At 39.6% G+C, this 18,943-nt stretch overlaps 1 protein-coding gene across 1 annotated transcript in view; it reads left to right on the plus strand.

Moving 5' to 3' along the window:
* Positions 1-6: 6 nt before the first annotated feature.
* Positions 7-18,943, plus strand: part of LOC149289884 (E3 ubiquitin-protein ligase SHPRH-like) — a 33,269-nt gene continuing 14,332 nt past the window's right edge. The window contains exons 1-14 of the mRNA XM_089490143.1: positions 7-630; positions 1,876-2,005; positions 6,164-6,379; positions 8,577-8,655; positions 9,313-9,463; positions 10,417-10,519; positions 10,756-11,012; positions 11,550-12,182; positions 12,600-12,851; positions 13,001-13,079; positions 14,715-14,878; positions 15,738-15,994; positions 16,810-16,931; positions 17,258-17,346. Coding sequence (XP_089346269.1) covers positions 7-630; positions 1,876-2,005; positions 6,164-6,379; positions 8,577-8,655; positions 9,313-9,463; positions 10,417-10,519; positions 10,756-11,012; positions 11,550-12,182; positions 12,600-12,851; positions 13,001-13,079; positions 14,715-14,878; positions 15,738-15,994; positions 16,810-16,931; positions 17,258-17,346 — 3,156 coding nt within the window. The remainder of the gene's footprint in view (positions 631-1,875; positions 2,006-6,163; positions 6,380-8,576; positions 8,656-9,312; positions 9,464-10,416; positions 10,520-10,755; positions 11,013-11,549; positions 12,183-12,599; positions 12,852-13,000; positions 13,080-14,714; positions 14,879-15,737; positions 15,995-16,809; positions 16,932-17,257; positions 17,347-18,943) is intronic.

Below are 18,943 nucleotides of genomic sequence, written 5' to 3' on the forward strand. Positions count from 1 at the left end.
TTCAGGATGAGTAGCCGGAGGAAACGCGCGCCTCCAGTCAAGCTGGATGATGAGGCAAAGAAACAGCATTGTTGGAATATGCACGAAGACAGGAGATTTGAGGACTTCTCTTTAGTAGAGGATGCGGGGGACCCAGGACCAAGTACTTCGTTTCCTGATGCCAGACAAATCCCAAAAGATCAAAAGACAGATTGTGAACCTGTACCTACGAATCTTAGGGTTTCAACAGACACAGAAGAAGACGAAGAGTCCACCATTGCTTTTATTCCACACTCTGCTCATTTCAACATGGTCATTTCGCCTCTTCCCCTAGAAGAGGGTTGGATAGCTTTGATCGGGGTTTTCAGTATTCACCTTACTCCCAGACACATTAGTCATAAAGTATTTGAGGGTCTCAGATTTTCATTGACTAAAACTGAATTAAAGTCAACTCAACTGCTTCTGTATGTTCATGAGCGAGATGAGGAGATGGATGAAGAACCGTCAAAAGTGGGGCCTAAAAGAAGCTACGACAAGATGTTGCCGGTGGAAACATCTCTTAGTGAGGAGCTAATGGAGGACTTGAGGTGGCTGCAGAAGAAGAATAATATTGCACTTTATCAAAGGACTACAGAATGTGATAAAATTCAGGTATATTATTACAAATAAACTTTTAGTATTAAAAAAATTACTAGGGGTGTAACATTGACTTGGAGGTAGAGGTCTATCCAATACAGTATTCAGACAAAAAAGTGCTCTTAGTGCAACCCTCAAATCAAATATATATCGTGTAGTGACCTGGAAAATGATCATATTTCCATTTGCAGGTAGAACTGTGTGTGGCTTAATAGTAATTCATACATGTTAATAAAAATAAACAGAAATGTAGTGTAATATTTCAATCCAAGTGTGTCCGTGAAAGCAAATCTCTTCAAAAACAATGATATCAAGAAGTGAATGTTCTTTAGCCAACCTCCAGGAATTGTTAAACACGAAACAAAAATATGTATATAGTGTAGTGTGTGTGTGATTCTTCTGTGTGTGTATATGTATATATAGTGATGTGCTCCAACATAAATATATATATAGTGCAGAGATTCAATGGATACATGGTATATAATTTTAAGTATTGCACTCACATAAATTATAAGGTGCTTCAAAAAGTGATATTATAGATTTTTCTCCATTGAATGCTCAGAAATATGGAAAACAAGATAGCTATATATAGAGAGAGAAGAAAGAGATACATATTAAGATTTATTATCTAAAAAATTATTTCTTATAGCAGCATTCAAGATGTTCCCAGCAGATATCCATTAAATAGAAATAAAGTATAATAGAAAACAAAATACAGAAATGTCCATTAAATTAGTAAGGCAGCTCTGGAGGTAGCATGCAACGCGTTTTGCCCTGGAAAGACTTCTACTAGGCATAGAAAAAGTTCTGTTTTCCCTGGGGAGATCATGCTCTATAACATGTTGAGCAACTAAGCAAATGTCATTTTCTCCCCATTAAAGTAAAAACATCACATTGTATAAAAGTTTAGTAATGTTTCTACTATTGCAACAAACTTTTTTCATCTTTTTCATCCTTGGTTTCAATGCTTATAAGAACGAAATCCCTAATGCTGTATTTGGTGTTACATTCAACAGATTAGGTAGAAAGCACCAAAGCAAGCGCAACCTGCACGGGATGGCTGTTTTATTTTACCAAAATATCTAAATGCAGGAAAAATATCCCAATTTGACATGTTTTGATACGGTGTTAGACAGATGGCTAGGTATGGAACTATACCTAAATGTGCAGCTCTTTGTTCAGAAAAAAGGTGTATCTTTTTTTTATCTCCCAAAAGCTCGAATTATTCCTTCTTTTTATATCCTCACTTTCTTTTTTCAGGTTGGGATCTATTTATTGGAGGCATGTCTGGCAAAACCAGACTTTCACAGTGAAGGGAGTGGAAGGATGAAAAAGTCTTGTATTCTTATTCAGAGACTAATGGAAAGGTTCTACAATTTTATAATTCCAGGTAAGGACAAATATGATATACAAGGCTTTTTATCGTTTGCTCCAAGGAATAAGACAGCATTTGTGGGAAATAAATACAATTTTGACCTATTCACTAAAGGGAGAGTTGACAAAAGAGTTTGCAGGGAAGTTGTGGTTTCAACGCCTTGCCTTCACTATACAATATGATGGTCCAACCACAGTGAGCTAATGTTTCAGGCTCGAGCTTGGTCAGCCCTGTATAATGCATAGCTAAATCATCAAGATTTCTATAGTCTTCTTGCCCATTAAATCATAAATTATTCATGGCGAATGTTGGCCCTTCATAATGAATAGTGAAGTGAGGTGGTAGAAACCACAACCGTCCGGGTGGTTTTCCCTTTTACCCATTTACAACCATAGATGTAGGGGACACATCACAAAAAACTGGTCGCTGGAGGATTCCCTTGTTGCCAATCAGTCAGTGTGTGAGGGTTTGCTGCAGCCTCTTTGGTAGAGCCGTCATTGGGGCAGCAAACAGTATTCAGGGGGCTCCCAGTAGGATTCCCCTGATTGATCTACAGGGGAACACTGGGAAAAAAATACGCTGGATTGGCTACTTTTTCTATTAAAAAAAATGAAATAATTTGATTTGGAGGTTAATTAATAACTTCCACAAAATTGGGATTTTTCTGCAGTTGCCCATTTTCTGGGCAACAAATACAAAGCAAAATGGAAAAAAAGCTTGTGCGAAAACTACAAAAAGTTACCATCAACTTTGGAAGAGATTGGTGATAATGTGGCTGTCTGAAAAGTGTGAATGCACTCTTTTCATTGACACACAGTTTTATGGGGGTTTCACACAGTTTTATGGGGTTTAAATATTTGTGACCACTGTTGAATTTAGTGGCTCACCATACTAAATTTGGGAAAAAATTAAGTATTTGAAAAAAGTGATGCACAGCTTGTTATATATACCGTATGGCAGACAAGCTAGATGAAAATCCTTTACAAATCCAGGCAAGTTAATAAATATATTTGGGGTATTTTCCCCCATTGGCTCTAACTGTGTACAATTTACATACATGTAAAACTATGAAAAAAACATTTTATTCATGCAAAATGATGTCTTATGAATATGGGCACACTGGTTGAAGAGAGGCATAGTAAAAAACATGAAAATTGCTCCGGTCCTGTAGCGTAAATAAAGCCTTGGTCCTTAAGAGGTTAATGAATAAACCGAAAATAGATAAAAGGAGAATGTTGGTCTTTGGAAAGATAACTAGCTTGGTTTTTTTAGAAGTCAAAAAGTCTGAAGTATTTTTGATATATTTTTTTTATTCTTTCTGGACCGTGGGTAAGGATAATTCTCACTATTTTTTGTACTTCAGAGCGGAGTCTATTGATTGCGGATTATGCCATTGCTATTTATAGATTCCTTGAAACATGCTTTTCTAACGGTTTCTGGGTATTTTCTGTGCATTACTGTTTATTAAAACCGTGCTTGACCTCATTCGAAATGGCCCATCATGGAAAGATGCTGTTTCTACTATTTTAATAAACCTTTGCAGATCTGTTTTCCTTCCTCTGAAGTTTTATTCACATAATACCAAAAATGTTGTATTTCCGTTTCATGGCATCAACCTATCAGTGCCTGCTTTTGTCTCATGTGACAATTAAGTATTCCTGGCAAACTTTTACATGAAGAATCATTTCTGTGAAGGGTTTTGGCATTCTTTGGTATGAATAGTGATGTTTTTATTACTGTGTTTAGTGAAATACTGTTAAATTTAACAGAACATTTTAACAAATATTGTATTATTTTGTATCCAGTTGTTGATAAAACTAGACGTCATAGTGTAGTTAAGCAAATTCTTACAATGCATGTAGGGCTGCGACTAACGATTATTTTCATAATCGATTAGTTGGCCGATTATTTTTTCGATTAATCGGATCAAGATTTTTTTTTATTTCAAATAATTTAATAAACAAACAGGATGTTAAAAACAAGCAGGAGAATTATAAAAAACTTTGAGAAAAATGCCTCATGACCTGCAACTAAGCACCTTGAGGTAGTTTTTCTGGTAAGGTGAGCATCTGGCCTTATCTCCTCTCTCATCCCAGTCTCACCTTTAGCCATACTGCCCAACAGGTTTGTTTGAAGACCTCTTTAGGTAGCTTGGTACATCTCCTTCAAAGTTTCCCAATCTGCCCCTCCACGCCACTTATGCACATTTGAGCCCAGGCTTGCCACACTGCCTCCCAGATATGCCTTATACCCCCCTGTATGCCTTATACCCCCCTGATATGTCACTTTGCCCTCTGATATGCCCCTCTGCCCCCCCAGATATGCCTTATATCCCCCATATGCCAGTGCCCTCTGATATACCTTATACTCCTTATTTGCCACTGTGCCCCCCAGATATGCCCATCTGCCCCCTGGTATATCTTATAACCCCATATATGCCACTATGTCCCCCCTTGATATGCTTATACCCCAAATATGTCCCCCAGACTTACCCCCATGATCCAGACAACCTGGTGGCCGGCACTTTCGCTGGAGCTTCTATGACATAGAAGCCCCAGCGGAAGTGCCTGCAGTAGTGAAGGATGTCTGCGCGCATCGCACAGATGCTCACTGGCTGTCAGAGAGAATTAACCCGGTCCCCTGCAGCCTCTCTGGCAGCTGGCGAACATTGGGCAATGCACGCAGACAACCTCAGCTGTGCTAGCCGATACTTCCGCCGGGGCTTATATGGTGGAGCACCAGAAGGTCACATCATGCTGTTGCTCCATCATAGAAGCTCCTGCAGAGGTGGAGGAGAGGAGGATCCGGGTCCCCTGTAGCGATGCGGGGATCTGGATCTTAGTGTTATAATAATAGTGTTATTATATTTTTCAGAGCATTTGCTCTGGAAAAAACTAGGGATGCACCGAAATGAAAATTCTGGACCGAAACTAAAAAATTCTGGATTCACTTGGCCAAACCCGAAAATGATATATTAACAGCAACCACACTGCTTTCATGCCCAGGCAACCAGTACATGCTAGAACCTGGGCATGATAGGAGTGTGATTTCAATACCAATATTACTTACATGATTGTAAGCAGCAATCCTCCTAGCATGCAAAGTCAGCCAGTACATGCTGGAATCTAGGTATGCCTGGGCATAGTAGGAGTGTGATTGCTGTTAACAATCTATATATATATATATATATATATATATATATATATATATATATATATTTTTTTTTTTTTATTGCATTTTTTTGTTCAATGTTGGTGTGTTACTTTTAATAAAATTAGCAATATTATATATATATATATATAGATATATATATATATATATATATATATATATAACAGCAATAACACTCCTATCATGCCCTGGCAGCCAACACATGCTAGAACCTGGGCATGATAGGAGTGTGAGTACAAGTTCCCTATGCCACCCCCCCCCACACACACTAAGTACTCATTCATTTAGAGATACTCATACATCCTCCCCTACCCCCTTACCTGAACTGCAGATCTCTCACTCGCAGACTACTGCAGGGGCCCTGCTGCTTCCCCTCGAACAACTTCTCTGGCACCTCTCCCAGGGGAAGAGAAGGAATGGAGCAGAGTCACGTGATGCGCATTCATGTGAATCCGCTGGGTTCCTTTTCTCCTGGCCGGTACAAGAGACGCTGCTCACACACTGTGCGACCAACGCACAGGTAAGCAGCCCTGCCGATAAGGCTTTTTTTCGGCCGATATATTTCGGCCACCAATATATCGGTGCATCCCTAGAAAAAACCCTCATCTTATAATCGGTAAAATCGATTCAACTGATCGATAATGAAATTCGTTTGCAACGATTTTCATTATCGATTTTTATTGATTTTAGTTGTTGCATCCCTAAATGCATGCATTACTTCATGCATTACTTGATGACATCACAGCGATGGATAGAACGCAAAGGCATCCAGGTGATCAATATCATGCCAATCCACTCTGCTAGAAATAAATGTCAATATTTGTGCCGTTGGCTATCCTTTTGTGGCTTTATGGCATTTTCCTTTTAATAATTGTTATATATGATGCTTGATGCAGGTTGACTTTTGCTTGTCCAGTTTTTTTTTTCCGCAGGTAATGTTTTGTGGTCACAGAAATCAAACAAATCACGTACGTTATTTGTGATCTCTTCGTACATGCACAGATATTGATGAAGATGAAGAGGAATCAGACCGAGAATTGGAGAGGCAGAACATTGAGGAATTGTACGATTACGTGAGGCAAACCCACCAAAAAGAAGACAGATCTATGCGGGAAGATGTGCAGCACCCTGCGTTGATTCCAGTGCTGCGGCCTTACCAGAACGAGGCTGTCAACTGGATGCTAATGAGGGAGAACTTCAGAAATATGCATTTAAATGGTTAGTATTTTCTTGTGAATGTGTATTTTTTAAGGTTATTATATCCATACTGCTTTACCTCGTCCATGTTAGAGAAGCTTCCCGGTCTGTAAAGTCCTTAGTGCTGAAATGGAATGAAATAAAATAAAACAAGTGAAATACAATATTCCAATACTCTTACATCCTTAAGCATTGGCCACCCTCTTAGAAGCTGCCTTTCACAGTTTAGTGAATGTAAAGGAGAGCTATTGCTATCACAGCTTCTAGCATAACAAAATTCAGTTATTTAGCCTACCTGTGGTTGTGCTTTTAGTACGTCAATAAGCAAAATTGTTTTGGATATATACTACTGTTCAAAACTTTGGGTCACTCAGCTGTTTTTATGGCAAACAAGGACATTTCTAGCCGTGCTAACATAATAATCGATTAGCCTTTTAAACTTGAATTGGCCAACACAACATGCCGTTGGAACACAGGAGTGATGGGAGTGATAAAGGAAGATATTCCAATAAAAATCCCTAACTTAAAGCTGTGAGGCATATCTTAAAAACATGAAGCGTAAATAGCAGCTCTCGTGGTATAGACTTAACTTGGGTTTTAAATACATATTAAATGCCTTTTTTAAACCCAAAAAATAAACAGGTTTATTAAGTGTACAGAAGTGCAATATGTAGGGTTTTGGTAAAAACGACAATATACCCACATTATGGTGTTGACAACTTAAAATCAGCGATATTATGTATTAGATATCAATTTGTGTGTATGCCAGTGACCAAATTTTCAGGATATTCCTCACATTTTGTTAAAAAACCATTCATGTGTAGTTAGTGCTGCTGATCGGTCGCAGACCGATCAGGAGCCTCTGAAAGTTTACCCCCCCAAAATAAAAAAATAAAAGTTAAAAAAGCATGCCAACAAATTGCCAGCAGATCAATAGTTAGATCAGCTTGCTGGCACAATGTAAAAGTGGACCGATTCCAGGGAATCAGACATTATGGCACAGCCAGCCACTCCCGTAACCTGCAAATAAAATAAATCAATTAACCATACACCCACATTATTGGATTACAACTCCCATCACACTCAGCCAACCTGAGGATAAGGGTGATAGATGTTTAGCATACGTGTGAAAATGTATCTTTAAAAAAAAATAAATCTAAACTATCATTTAATCTTCTGTGGGCCTACCTTGCCCCATTCTGCGTGCTGTTGCGCAGTGAAATGAGCGTGTCATGCAGTGTGCCCTGTAGATTTTAAAAAAGTATAAAAAAAACCTATGCATGTGGGGTACTTCTGTAATCTGGAGATACAGTTGAATACATGTTGAGGGGGTTTATCTGCAGTTGCAAGTAATCTGTGCAAGCAATCCTAAGAAACATGGATAGTTTGGTGAAAAAAGCAACAAAAATAAACGTTATGGCTCTTTGGCAGGGACTGGTGACCAACTGGTTGGATGAGAAGTGTCCAAATGGTTCTAGTAAAATATCCCAGCTTGTCTTTTTTCTCCAAAAGAATACCGGTATATACTTTTGTGAGGGTATTTTGAACTGGGGGGCTGCTAAACAGTCCCAACTGACACATATGCTTCACAAAAAGTTTGGAAAAGGGAACGGGCATGCTGTGCACCGTAACTTCCAAAACCATAAAATGATATTATTATAATGTTTTATTCATACTATGCATGGTCTAAACTTCTTAAAATAGTATCTAAAAAAAAGTTCTATCTGTCCTTGAAAAAATGATTATATCATTTTGTGTGTGTGCATGAAAAATGTAAAAAGCAGAAGGAAATGGAATGTGAGATTCCGATTTGTGGCCACAAAACACCCTCGCATCTTGTTTATTACTTGACTCCTTATCTTTACCCAAAGACAACCCAAGACAAAAACTGAAAGCTTTGTAGAGCCTCACTAGCTGTGGCAGAACAAGGCAAATTCCTAGGGTGGGTCGCTGTTTGTTGTACGTTGTGTTGTATACTGTGGTGTGCGAGATACCGGAATAACCAAAATGTGGGTTTTTATCTTTTGGAATCGTACTCATAGCAGTCCGTTGGGTAACCATAGTCATCGATGCCACAGGCACAGAGAACCAAACAGAAGTGAAGGACTCCTTTACTCATACTGAAAGATTCTAATGGAATAATATTAAATATGGGCTCGCTGAATAGCAGCCATAACAGAATGCCTTCTGTTTATTCTTTCCCTGTTTATTTTTGTAGAAAATACTTTGCACGTATTGTGGCGCGAAGTGACTACAATGGATGAAAAGAAACTCTACTATAATCCATTTACTGGATGGTAAGACTTTGTTAAAATGGAAATGGAATTACAACTGGAATGTAGTTTGGATTTAATCATTAATACATTTCTAGCTGCCCCATAACCATGCCTGGGAACTCTCCGGTCCCCCGGGTCGCATGAGGGGGGTCTTGACAGGCCCCGCTTCCCGCCCATTTCCCCATTTCATTGTGCTGTTATAATTCTGCTACGCACATTAAAACAAAAGTATAATGGGCTGACGTTGGGGGGCGGTGCTGCTGACGTTGGGGGCGGTCCTGCTGACGTCGCGGAAAAACACCGCCACGTCAGCAGGACCGCCCCCAACGTCAGCAGCACCGCCCCCCAACGTCAGCCCATTATACTTTTGTTTTAATGTGCGTAGCAGAATTATAACAGCACAATGAAAAAGGTGTCCATCTGGAATACCAGCCTGATGTTAATGTGATGACTGGATGTATAAATAAATAAATAAGTATGGCATCTGGCATATACGGGCTTAGGGCTAGGGAAACAGGCTCAGGGGCTACATGGGGGACATCTCCCTGTTTCCCTCGTAACCAGCCTAATTACATCATAGATATCTGGGCCAATAATAACTTACTGTTTGCATCAGACAAGTTAATGTTTTGGTTTATATAGCCTTTCATTGATTTAATACTTATTGTCTCGTTCTAGCATAATTCGAGATAGACCTATTGCTGGTCACGAGTGGCCGGGAGGAATCCTTGCAGATGAGATGGGTCTTGGAAAGACAGTGGAGGTTCTAAGCCTGATCCTTTGTCATCCACGGAAAGATGTCAAAAATGATATTTTGACTTTACCCGAGGTAATGCGGCGTTAGTTTCAGAGAGATGACAGACAATTCAAAAGAAGACAAGTAGAGCGCTAATTTATTAAGATGTTCTTATATTTGATGTTTGATGCACCAAAGCAAATTTCCCATAGTTTTTGATTTTTGACAGACCAAGACAAACCGATACAGTAGGTAAAGAGTGCCCCGCTTGCAAGCTAACAATCTTGGGGGAATGGGGTGAGGAGAAACATAAGGTATGCTTTATGCCTATCCCATGCGTGTTTAAATATACTGTGTTAGTCTGTACCACTTCTGCTGGGAGGCTGTTTCATGGATTTACCACCCTCTCGGTATAGTAAAAACGTCCTTACATTACATCTAAGCCTCTGACACTCTAGTTTTTGATGAGGACCTCCTGGTTCCAGTGAATTTCCTATATTAATAAAGTCATACTTTAGATCAGAGGGCTTGACAGGTAACATATTGCTCCAACTGCGGCAGAACTACTAATACCATGATGCATAGCAAAAATCCAACGTACAAGTATCTCTGGTTATGTAGAGCATCATGTAACATGTAACTCCTTAATAGCTAGATAGCTTCTGCCAGACCTATATGTTTTTAATCTTAATGAGTGCATATATTTACACAACTGTTCAAAAGTTTGGGATCACTCAATTGCAGAAGGTGCTTCTAATGATCAATTAGACATTTAAACTTAAAACAATGACATTTATTTTTAACTGACCCTAAACGTTTTAACGCGCGTGTATGTATATGTGTGTGTATATATATATATATATATATATATATTTATGTATATATATATATATATATAATTTATAAAGCAAGTTGCAGGATTCTCAAAATGCTAGTTAATTTCTAATACCTGTACAGAAATTCATTCTGGGGTTCATTTAAAAAATAAATAAGAGAGAAACCTTAGACTGTTGGGATGTTTTTTTTTTGTATTTTTTTTTAAACAGGGCAAACTAGTGAATTACTTCATTCCACCCCCTCCTGGAGACGAAAAGAAGAAAAGAGAGACAACGGCAAATTACAAACTTAAAGAAAAAGTGCAGTATCCCAGTAAGTTCCGTAGTTCAGAATAGACGCTGAATATGTTACTCTTTGCAGTTCTAAGCTGCTGCCAAGTAACAAAAAAAAACCAGGACCATGTGCTTCTGGCATGGCTCAGAGGTCGTTTTATAATTATTCTAACAAACTGAAAAGTCAAATTTTTGTTTGTTTCAAGCTCATTGAGAATGTTGTTACCGTAGGGTTTTGGTGGGCTCGTTGCCTGAACAATATTTTTTCTCTTGCAGGTTTACGAGTAATGATACTGGCAGCAATAAAGGAAATGAGTGTGAAAAAAGGGGCTTCCATAATTGCCATCTTTAAGTATGTAAGCGCCATATACAGGTACGATGTACAAAAGCACCGCCGGCTTCTTAAAAAGGCCTTGGAGAAGTTAATCAAGGAAAAAATAGTGGAGCAGGTGAAAGGTCATGGCTTAACAGGTTCTTTCAAACTAGGGAAGAACTACAAGGAACAGAAAGTCCACGACAAGTCACAGAAAATGGTGAGGTTCCATCGTATGTATACATGATTATTAATCTGTGGGTAGTTTTCTCTAGGTTTGTAGTCAATTAATTACATACAATTGATGTTCTTCGTGCATCTGATATGGACCTGGCATCTTTTTGATCTATAAGTTAGAAATGAATAGATAACAGAATAAGAATGAATAATATACATGTTTAATGCTCACATTTAAACTCACTGGAGTGTCCTTGTCCATTAAATCATGAAGACTCACCAGTTCTGATCTCCATCCTTTCCTCTTGTTCCTTCTACAAAATACTTGAGTACATGACCAGGGCTTTTTTTTTGTACAGGTCTGGTTAATGTGTGGTGGTCAGCAGCAGTGTGAAATCCGCTTAACCAGATCAGCATCTCTCCAAAGTCTCTTGGACTATTACTTGTGTTGGCCATTGGCTTGGACATTCTACACACGTCTAATCCCTTAGCGTGTGGCCACACAAGAACAGGATATTACGGTTTTATTCCCTGTGCCACTTCTATAATCATATGCTATATTTGTTTTTTTTCACTATAGAAAATAAAAGTTACAAAAAAGCTGCGACGCGGTGACAAACACATGCATACAAAAGAACCTTTGGACAAAGGTCCTAATTTGGATATCACGTCGAAGGATCATGACTATTGCTCACACACTAAGGATAAGAGGACAAAAAATGAACTTCAGAACCCTGATGTTGGTGAAGATGCTTTTAAAGTGAAGGAAATTGTTCAAGGTTCTCATTTACCTAGTACTGCACCGCTCCTCAGTGACTGCTGCATTGATGATAGTGTTGATTCGGCTAACTCAAAGACAAAGGAAGAAGATGTTAAGGTGGACCATCATCCTCAGAAAACTACTTCCCAGCCTTGTTCTGTGCTTCCATTCAATACATGTGATTACCGCTTCGAATGCATTTGCGGTGAGTTGGGGCTTCTTGACTACAAGGCTCAGGTGCAGTGCTTGCAGTGCCATCTGTGGCAACACGCAGAGTGTGTAAATTATAAAGAAGAAAACTTGGGAGTCACACCATTTTATTGCCCACATTGTCTTGTGGCCATGAAGCCTGCATCCACTGGAGCAACTCTCATCATTTCTCCCAGCTCCATCTGTCACCAGTGGGTAGATGAAATCAACCGACATGTACGATCATCCTCACTTCGGGTTATGGTGAGGACATGCTTAGCTTAGTAGTTGTTTCACTCCTGAACACATTAACAAATCCATGTTTGCTGTCTAGCTGCCACTAACCTGACTTTTGAAAAATGTATGTTTTTATGTATGTTTAAATTGTCTCCCTGTGCTCTATATAATAGTCTTTCTATATAAAGCAGTCGATTTAGTTGCTTGGCCGCACCTTTTTCATGATGTGGCGCACTAACATCGCTTGCTTCATTGCCCCTTTAAATTACTGTGTGTGTATGTCCGTGCATGTGTGTATATATATTATATATATATATATATATATATATATATATATAATATATGTCATTGCCATTAATTAAAGCTTATGATAGCACAATGGACTAGAATGAGTTTCTATGCACTGATGTGTAAAACTGACATTTTTATTCACTTTGCATTTAGGTTTATCAAGGTGTGAAAAAACATGGCTTCCTACAACCTCAGATGTTAGCCGAACAAGATGTGGTAATTACTACTTATGATGTTCTGCGATCTGAGCTAAACTATGTAGACATTCCTCACAGTAACAGTGAAGATGGACGACGGTTCCGGAACCAAAAACGCTATATGGCCGTGCCAAGCCCACTAGTTGCTGTTGAGTGGTGGAGAATTTGTTTAGACGAAGCACAAATGGTGGAGTGCACAACAGCAAAGGTTTGTGGCTCTTCAAGTCTAGTTTTAACATTTTAGTACACCAAGTTAAAGGGGATTGTAAAGGAGTCCGTGGTAGTTGGTGGTCTTGTCTATATTAAGCCATTTAAGTCACTTTTCTCTCTTTAACTATAATTTTTCCTATTCAACAGGCAGCTGAAATGGCCCTACGTCTCAGTGGCATCAACAGATGGTGTGTGAGTGGAACTCCCGTTCAGAGAGGGCTTGAAGGTAACATCCTCATTTTTGGTATTTAAGGAACATTATAGTGGGAAATGAATAATTAGCATTGTGTAATTTGGTTCAGTATGGATGTATGGAATTCTGGCATGGAACATGAATAGTCTCTGTACTTAACCCCTTGACGGCAATTGACGAGCCGGGCACGTCACGGAAAAACATCCGGTTGAAAACAATCAATCTTAGATTGACTTCTTCTCCCAGACGATGTTGCTGTAATGCCTCAATGTCATTTATATGACGCCTGATTTAAAAGAAGTTAGGAGGTGTTCAATGATCAAACGGTGTAGCAAGACCAAAAACCCACCCCAGGACACACTGTGACTGGTCTGGAGAGCTGTCACAAGCACCACAATGAGATATTGTGCCTCTCACAAGATGGCGGCACCCATTCAAAAAAATTTACACGTTCCCAGAAGGGTCTCTTCAGACCAGCCTGAGAACTCTGAGTTCCCCCTGCAGATTGAATCCATTTAACCATGCAATCGATGGAGCCCAGCTTACTATTCACAATGTGATTTAGGAAATATTAATTTAGGAAAAAAAGAAAAAGCCTGAATATAAGACTACCCTATACGAAAAGTTTTATTAGTAAATATTTGTTTTCATTTACCCAGATATGCCTTATACCCCCTATATGCCACTCTGCCCCCCCAGATATGCCTTATACCTCTCTATATGCCACTCTACCTCCCTGATATCCATTTTAAGCCCCTATATGCCACCCTGCCTCCCAGATATTCATTTTAACCCCCTATATGCCACTCTGCCTCCCAGATATGCCTTTCAATGCCCTAAATGCCATTCTGCCCCCCCGATATGCCTTATACACCTCTATATGCCACTCTGCCTCTCTGATATTCCTTTTAACCCCCTATGTGCCACTCTGCCTCCCTGATATTCCTTTTCACCCCCTATATGCCTCTCTGCTTCCATGATATTCCTTTTTAACCCCCTATATGCCACTCTGCTTTCAAAAAGCCCTTATACCCCGCCATATGTCACTCTTACCCCCCCTTGACTTACCAGTGCATCCCTAGACGTGTCCCCATGCTTCAGATTCCTTGGTGTCTAGCTGGTGACAAACTCCGCTACTGCTGCAGGCACTTCTACCAGGGCTTCTATGAAAGAGCACTGGAAGGTCATGTGACACCGACACTCCTTCATAGAAGCCCCAGAGGAAGTTCTGGCAGCAGCGGACGTCGACCAGCTGCTAGAGGGGCGGATCCAGGTCCCCTGCTGCGGAGGGTCTGGATCTTAGTCTTGTAGTCAGGCCTCTATTTGAGGTCCAATTATAAGACGACCTTGAATATAAGACGAGCATTTGCTCTGAAAACATCCTTGTCTTATAATCGAGCAAATATGGTATATGATTTGATGGCTTCAAAAAATATTTTTTTTTATAAAAGTCAGAAAAATTTCAGTTTTTCAGCATATTTTAGATTTTTTTTTATAGTAAATTACATGATATGATAAAGATAATGATATCTAAGGAAAGCCCTTCTTGTCCTGAAAAAATCTAGAATTTGTGTGGGTTCACTAAACAAACTAAACTTGAGCACTACTGAAACAGCTCTGTCCTTTAGCGGTTAAAATGCATAACAAACCTTTTTTGTTTTGTTCTAGATTTATTTGGACTAGTGTTGTTCCTTGGAGTCGACCCTTACTGGGTTAAACATTGGTGGGACCACCTTCTGTACAGACCATATTACAGAAAAGACCCATTGCCTTTATATCGCCTCATATCGAAAATAATGTGGAGGTCTGCAAAAAAGGATGTCATAAACCAGGTATTATTATTTTTTCTCTCACTAAGTATTATGCAAAATGCTAGTACTAAAGTGTTTTTTAGCAACCGTCTCTGTCGTTCCATTCTTACAACAAGTTAAGTTCATTACCCATCGCCATTTAATTGTTGGAATCATAGTCGATATGCCACAAGTACAATAAAAACCTTTAATGTATTTAATGTTGGGTCCCCAGTGGATACTCCAGCCAAGAAGTTCATTTATCTGGCTGTAAACTGTGATGTTTAGGATTCCCGTAGGATATAGTAAAGTCCAACAATCCTGCACAATTCTGTCAAAACCAAAAGCATCTTGTTTTTGTATTTGTAAACTGGATGCATAACCATTTTTTTCCCCCACAGATATTTGTTTCTAGAAAGTTATTGACCTAAATGGTAAATAGTGACTACGAAGACTTTAATAAATATCCTCCAAGCCGAGCCACAAAAATATGCTTAATTGCAGGTCAATGTTCTGTTCTTAGCGCTTGACAGTACTCGAAGACCTAACACTAACTTGTTGGCATCATTTTACTTATACTTTTATATTTTCTAAAAAATGTTACAGATTTATAAAACTAGGACATTTTAGTTTTGTCACGGTACCCACATTTGCCCAAAGTATTTTATTATCTAATACAGGGGTTCTCAAACTGCGGCCCTCCAGCTGCTGCAGGACTACATCTCCCATACTCCTCAGCCAGCCCCTTAGCTGAAGGAGCATTATGGGAGATGTAGTCCTGCAGCAGCTGGAGGGCCGCAGTTTGAGAACCCCTGATCTAATATATATTATTTCTCCATAAGCCACAATATACATGTAAAAGTGTGTAGGACGTAACAGCGCTTCAGTATCATCCTTTCAGATCCAGATCCCCCCACAAACAGAAGAAGTGCATTGGCTTCACTTTTCCCCAGTGGAGCGGCATTTTTACCACAGACAACACGAAGTCTGTTGCCAGGATGCGCTGGCTAAACTTCGCAAGATCGCCGACTGGTCTCTCAAACTTAGTAGTTTGGACAGACGTACCGTATTGTCCATCTTGTATCCCTTGCTGAGACTGAGGCAGGCCTGCTGTCATCCCCAAGCCGTACGAGGGGAATTTCTACCGCTACAGAAAAGGTAAGGTGACCCTCAACGTCTCTCATCACGTGAGGTCAAATGGGAATCTCTTTATGTGATCTGTGGGACAGGTAGCGACATAGGTTATTTCTATAGGGAATTTGTGCTTCTTCCTCATCTTCATCCCACGCTTACTAATAAAATGCTAGTCTGTAAGTAAGATAAAAATCCCCAGTGTTAAAAATGAATTCTCATATGGTCAGAAGTGAACAAGGAAAAAATCATAGCTATCACAGCTCCACTACCTCAGCGTACATAATATTTGTGGTTTAGTTTTAAACCTCATTCTCATTTAATGTAGTTTGATTTATTTCCACAGTATGTATAATTATTAATGTTAGTACTGCTCTAGGAACTAATATTTGGCATACGATGAATGTGGTAAATTTGCCATCCTTTATTAATAAATTCATTTTATACACAAGAGCTTGTTATCTGATTCACACTAAATGTTTTTCAGTAGTAGGCAGAAGTATATTCTTTGTATCTGTCCGCGATTACTTAATGTGCGTTTTGTTTTTTTTAGAGTTAAAATGTGTTAATTGTCCCTCATTGTTTAAGAAACATAACGAACAAAATATTGAATTATGAGGAGGAACAATCAAACAAATTCTGAGAAAAGTAATTAAAAATATCCTCCCCAATGGTATAAATGTGGCTTTTTTTAAGAACAACTATATTGATTATTTTAACCTGTAAACACAGATTTAGTTAGGTAATGAAATTGTAAAATGTTAGATTTGTGAAAAGTGACAAACCTCAGCACCATCCTTTAGTGAATCTTGGTTAATATATTTCTTTTCCTTTGGTTTTAGCACAATGACGATGGAAGAGCTGCTGACGTCACTACAGAAGAAATGTCGCACAGAATGTGAAGAAGCTCACCGCCAGCTTGTTTGTGCCTTGAATGGCCTGGCAGGAATTCACATTATTAAAGGTGAGCTACAGAAAGCAAATATATTTATTTTCCATTTAAACTGATATATGTGGCCATCATCAATTTTTCTGCCATTTAAGCGCACTGTGCGTAACAGTGAATCAGTAGTGATCTGTTTGCATGAAGTGCTTCCAACAATCCTTCAAACATATTACTGAGGGTTTTAATTGTACATGAAGTGTGCATTTAGCTGTACGGTTTTGTTCTTGCATCATAGTAAATACAGCAGCAATGTTTTCTGTGTCAACTCCACCAAACATTGGTAGGTTTTATAGAACTGTGTGGTGTTTAAATGTTTATTTTGTTGGTGGTTTTTTTCATTGAAGGGGAATATCCTGAGGCAGTAGAGTTATATAGAGAGGTTTTGAGATCATCAGAAGAGCACAAAGAAAAACTGAAAACAGACTCTTTACAAGTAAGTACTGCATAGATGTCTACCAGTAACCACAAAGGCTTCTGGGTCCTGTGGCAAAAAAACTATCAAAAGCTTTATGATCATGCAGACAATAATCATGATGTGTCACTATGAACAGGGTTGGACTGGAAATGGCTAAGCGGCCCTGGCATTTTAGTGTCAGCCACTGTACATTATGTTGTTATACTTACACAGCGTGTGGCCCCACTGTCACTGGATCATCAGTATGGGTAGGTATACGGCCCTGCTGGCCACTGGCCCACCAGGCTAATGACCAGTATGCCAGAGGGCCAGTCCAGGCCTGATTATGAATGTAAAAGTGTTAACTATAGGTCAAACAAAGTGTGTAGCACAGTGTACAGTGCAGTATGGCAATATAAAATGCTGCACCGGTATTTTATATTTTACACCAAAAATTTGATAAAGTAAGGGATACAGAAAATAGTGAAGATATCATTATCAATGGCTCACAACAGGTTCCAACCAAGAGGTCCCCTTCTAAAGCTCCACCAAGTGCCCTGTTCATTCCCAATCCTCTCATCTCTTGGTCATTAATCTGTTCCTCCACTTAAGCTTTGAGCATTTGCCTTCATGGTACTAATTTTATGTGCTAATAAAATTTACTCATAAATAAAAGTACTCATTTTGGTGTGTTATCTGATTAATAATGCAGTGCCTTACCCAGGGCCGGCCCAAGACAAAATGCCGCCTGGAGCGAAGTTTAAAATGCCGCCCCCCCATTATCTACCCTTCCTCTCCCTGCTGCCCCCCCATTATTTACCCTTCCTCTTCCTGCCGCCCGCCCCATTATCTACCCTTCCTCTTCCCCTCCATACTTCGCTTTCAGCAGTCCTGCGGTGAGTCTCCCTGCTCGTTCTCGGTGCCAGCTTGTAATGCTGAGCGCCGGAAATTACGTCGTCTTCCGGCGCTCAACATTACAAGCCGGCACCGAGAGCGAGCTAGAGGGCTCGCAGAGGAGAGAGGGGCGCCGAGCGGGTACTGACAACTTGGTAAGATAAAACCACTCGGTGCCCTCTCTCTCTCTCTCTTCTCGGCTTTAAAAAAAAAAAAAAAAAAAAAAAAAAAAGGGCTTGGGGCGGCAAAAGTGCCGACTGGAGCGGTTGCCCCACTTGGCTCCATTGTCGGGCCGGCCCTGGCCTTACCTTGCTGACGCATTTCTATAACTTTGAGGCTGATGGTACAGCCATAGATATAATCATATTAGCATATCATGAAACTGATTTCTTATGGCTTGGGCCTGAATATAACACAACCCTGTTGGGGAAAAAATCAAAACCACTGTTTTTGCTTTTGTTGCTCTCAGACCCTCATTCACTCTCTCACGCTCTTTGTCAATGACCTCCATACCTTCTCAGCCAACTACAGCTCTTCTTCCTCTCTTGCCTCTTCTTATTCTTCTGTCTTATTTCTTCGTCCGTTTCTCCCTGGTATCAACAACATTATCCGATTGGAGGAATGTTGGAGAGGCTGTTCGGTAGTGCACGCAGTGGCTCCACCCTTTTGCGGAAGTATTCCAAGAGGTCAGAATATTGCAGACAGATTTGAGGACAAAGAGAAGTGTTTCTGCACCTCTCTT

The sequence above is a fragment of the Sceloporus occidentalis genome, unplaced genomic scaffold (assembly GCF_023333645.1).
Source record: "Sceloporus occidentalis isolate IW3139 unplaced genomic scaffold, rSceOcc1.0.p SCAF_42, whole genome shotgun sequence".
In the NCBI taxonomy this organism is placed as follows: Eukaryota; Metazoa; Chordata; class Lepidosauria; order Squamata; family Phrynosomatidae; genus Sceloporus; species Sceloporus occidentalis.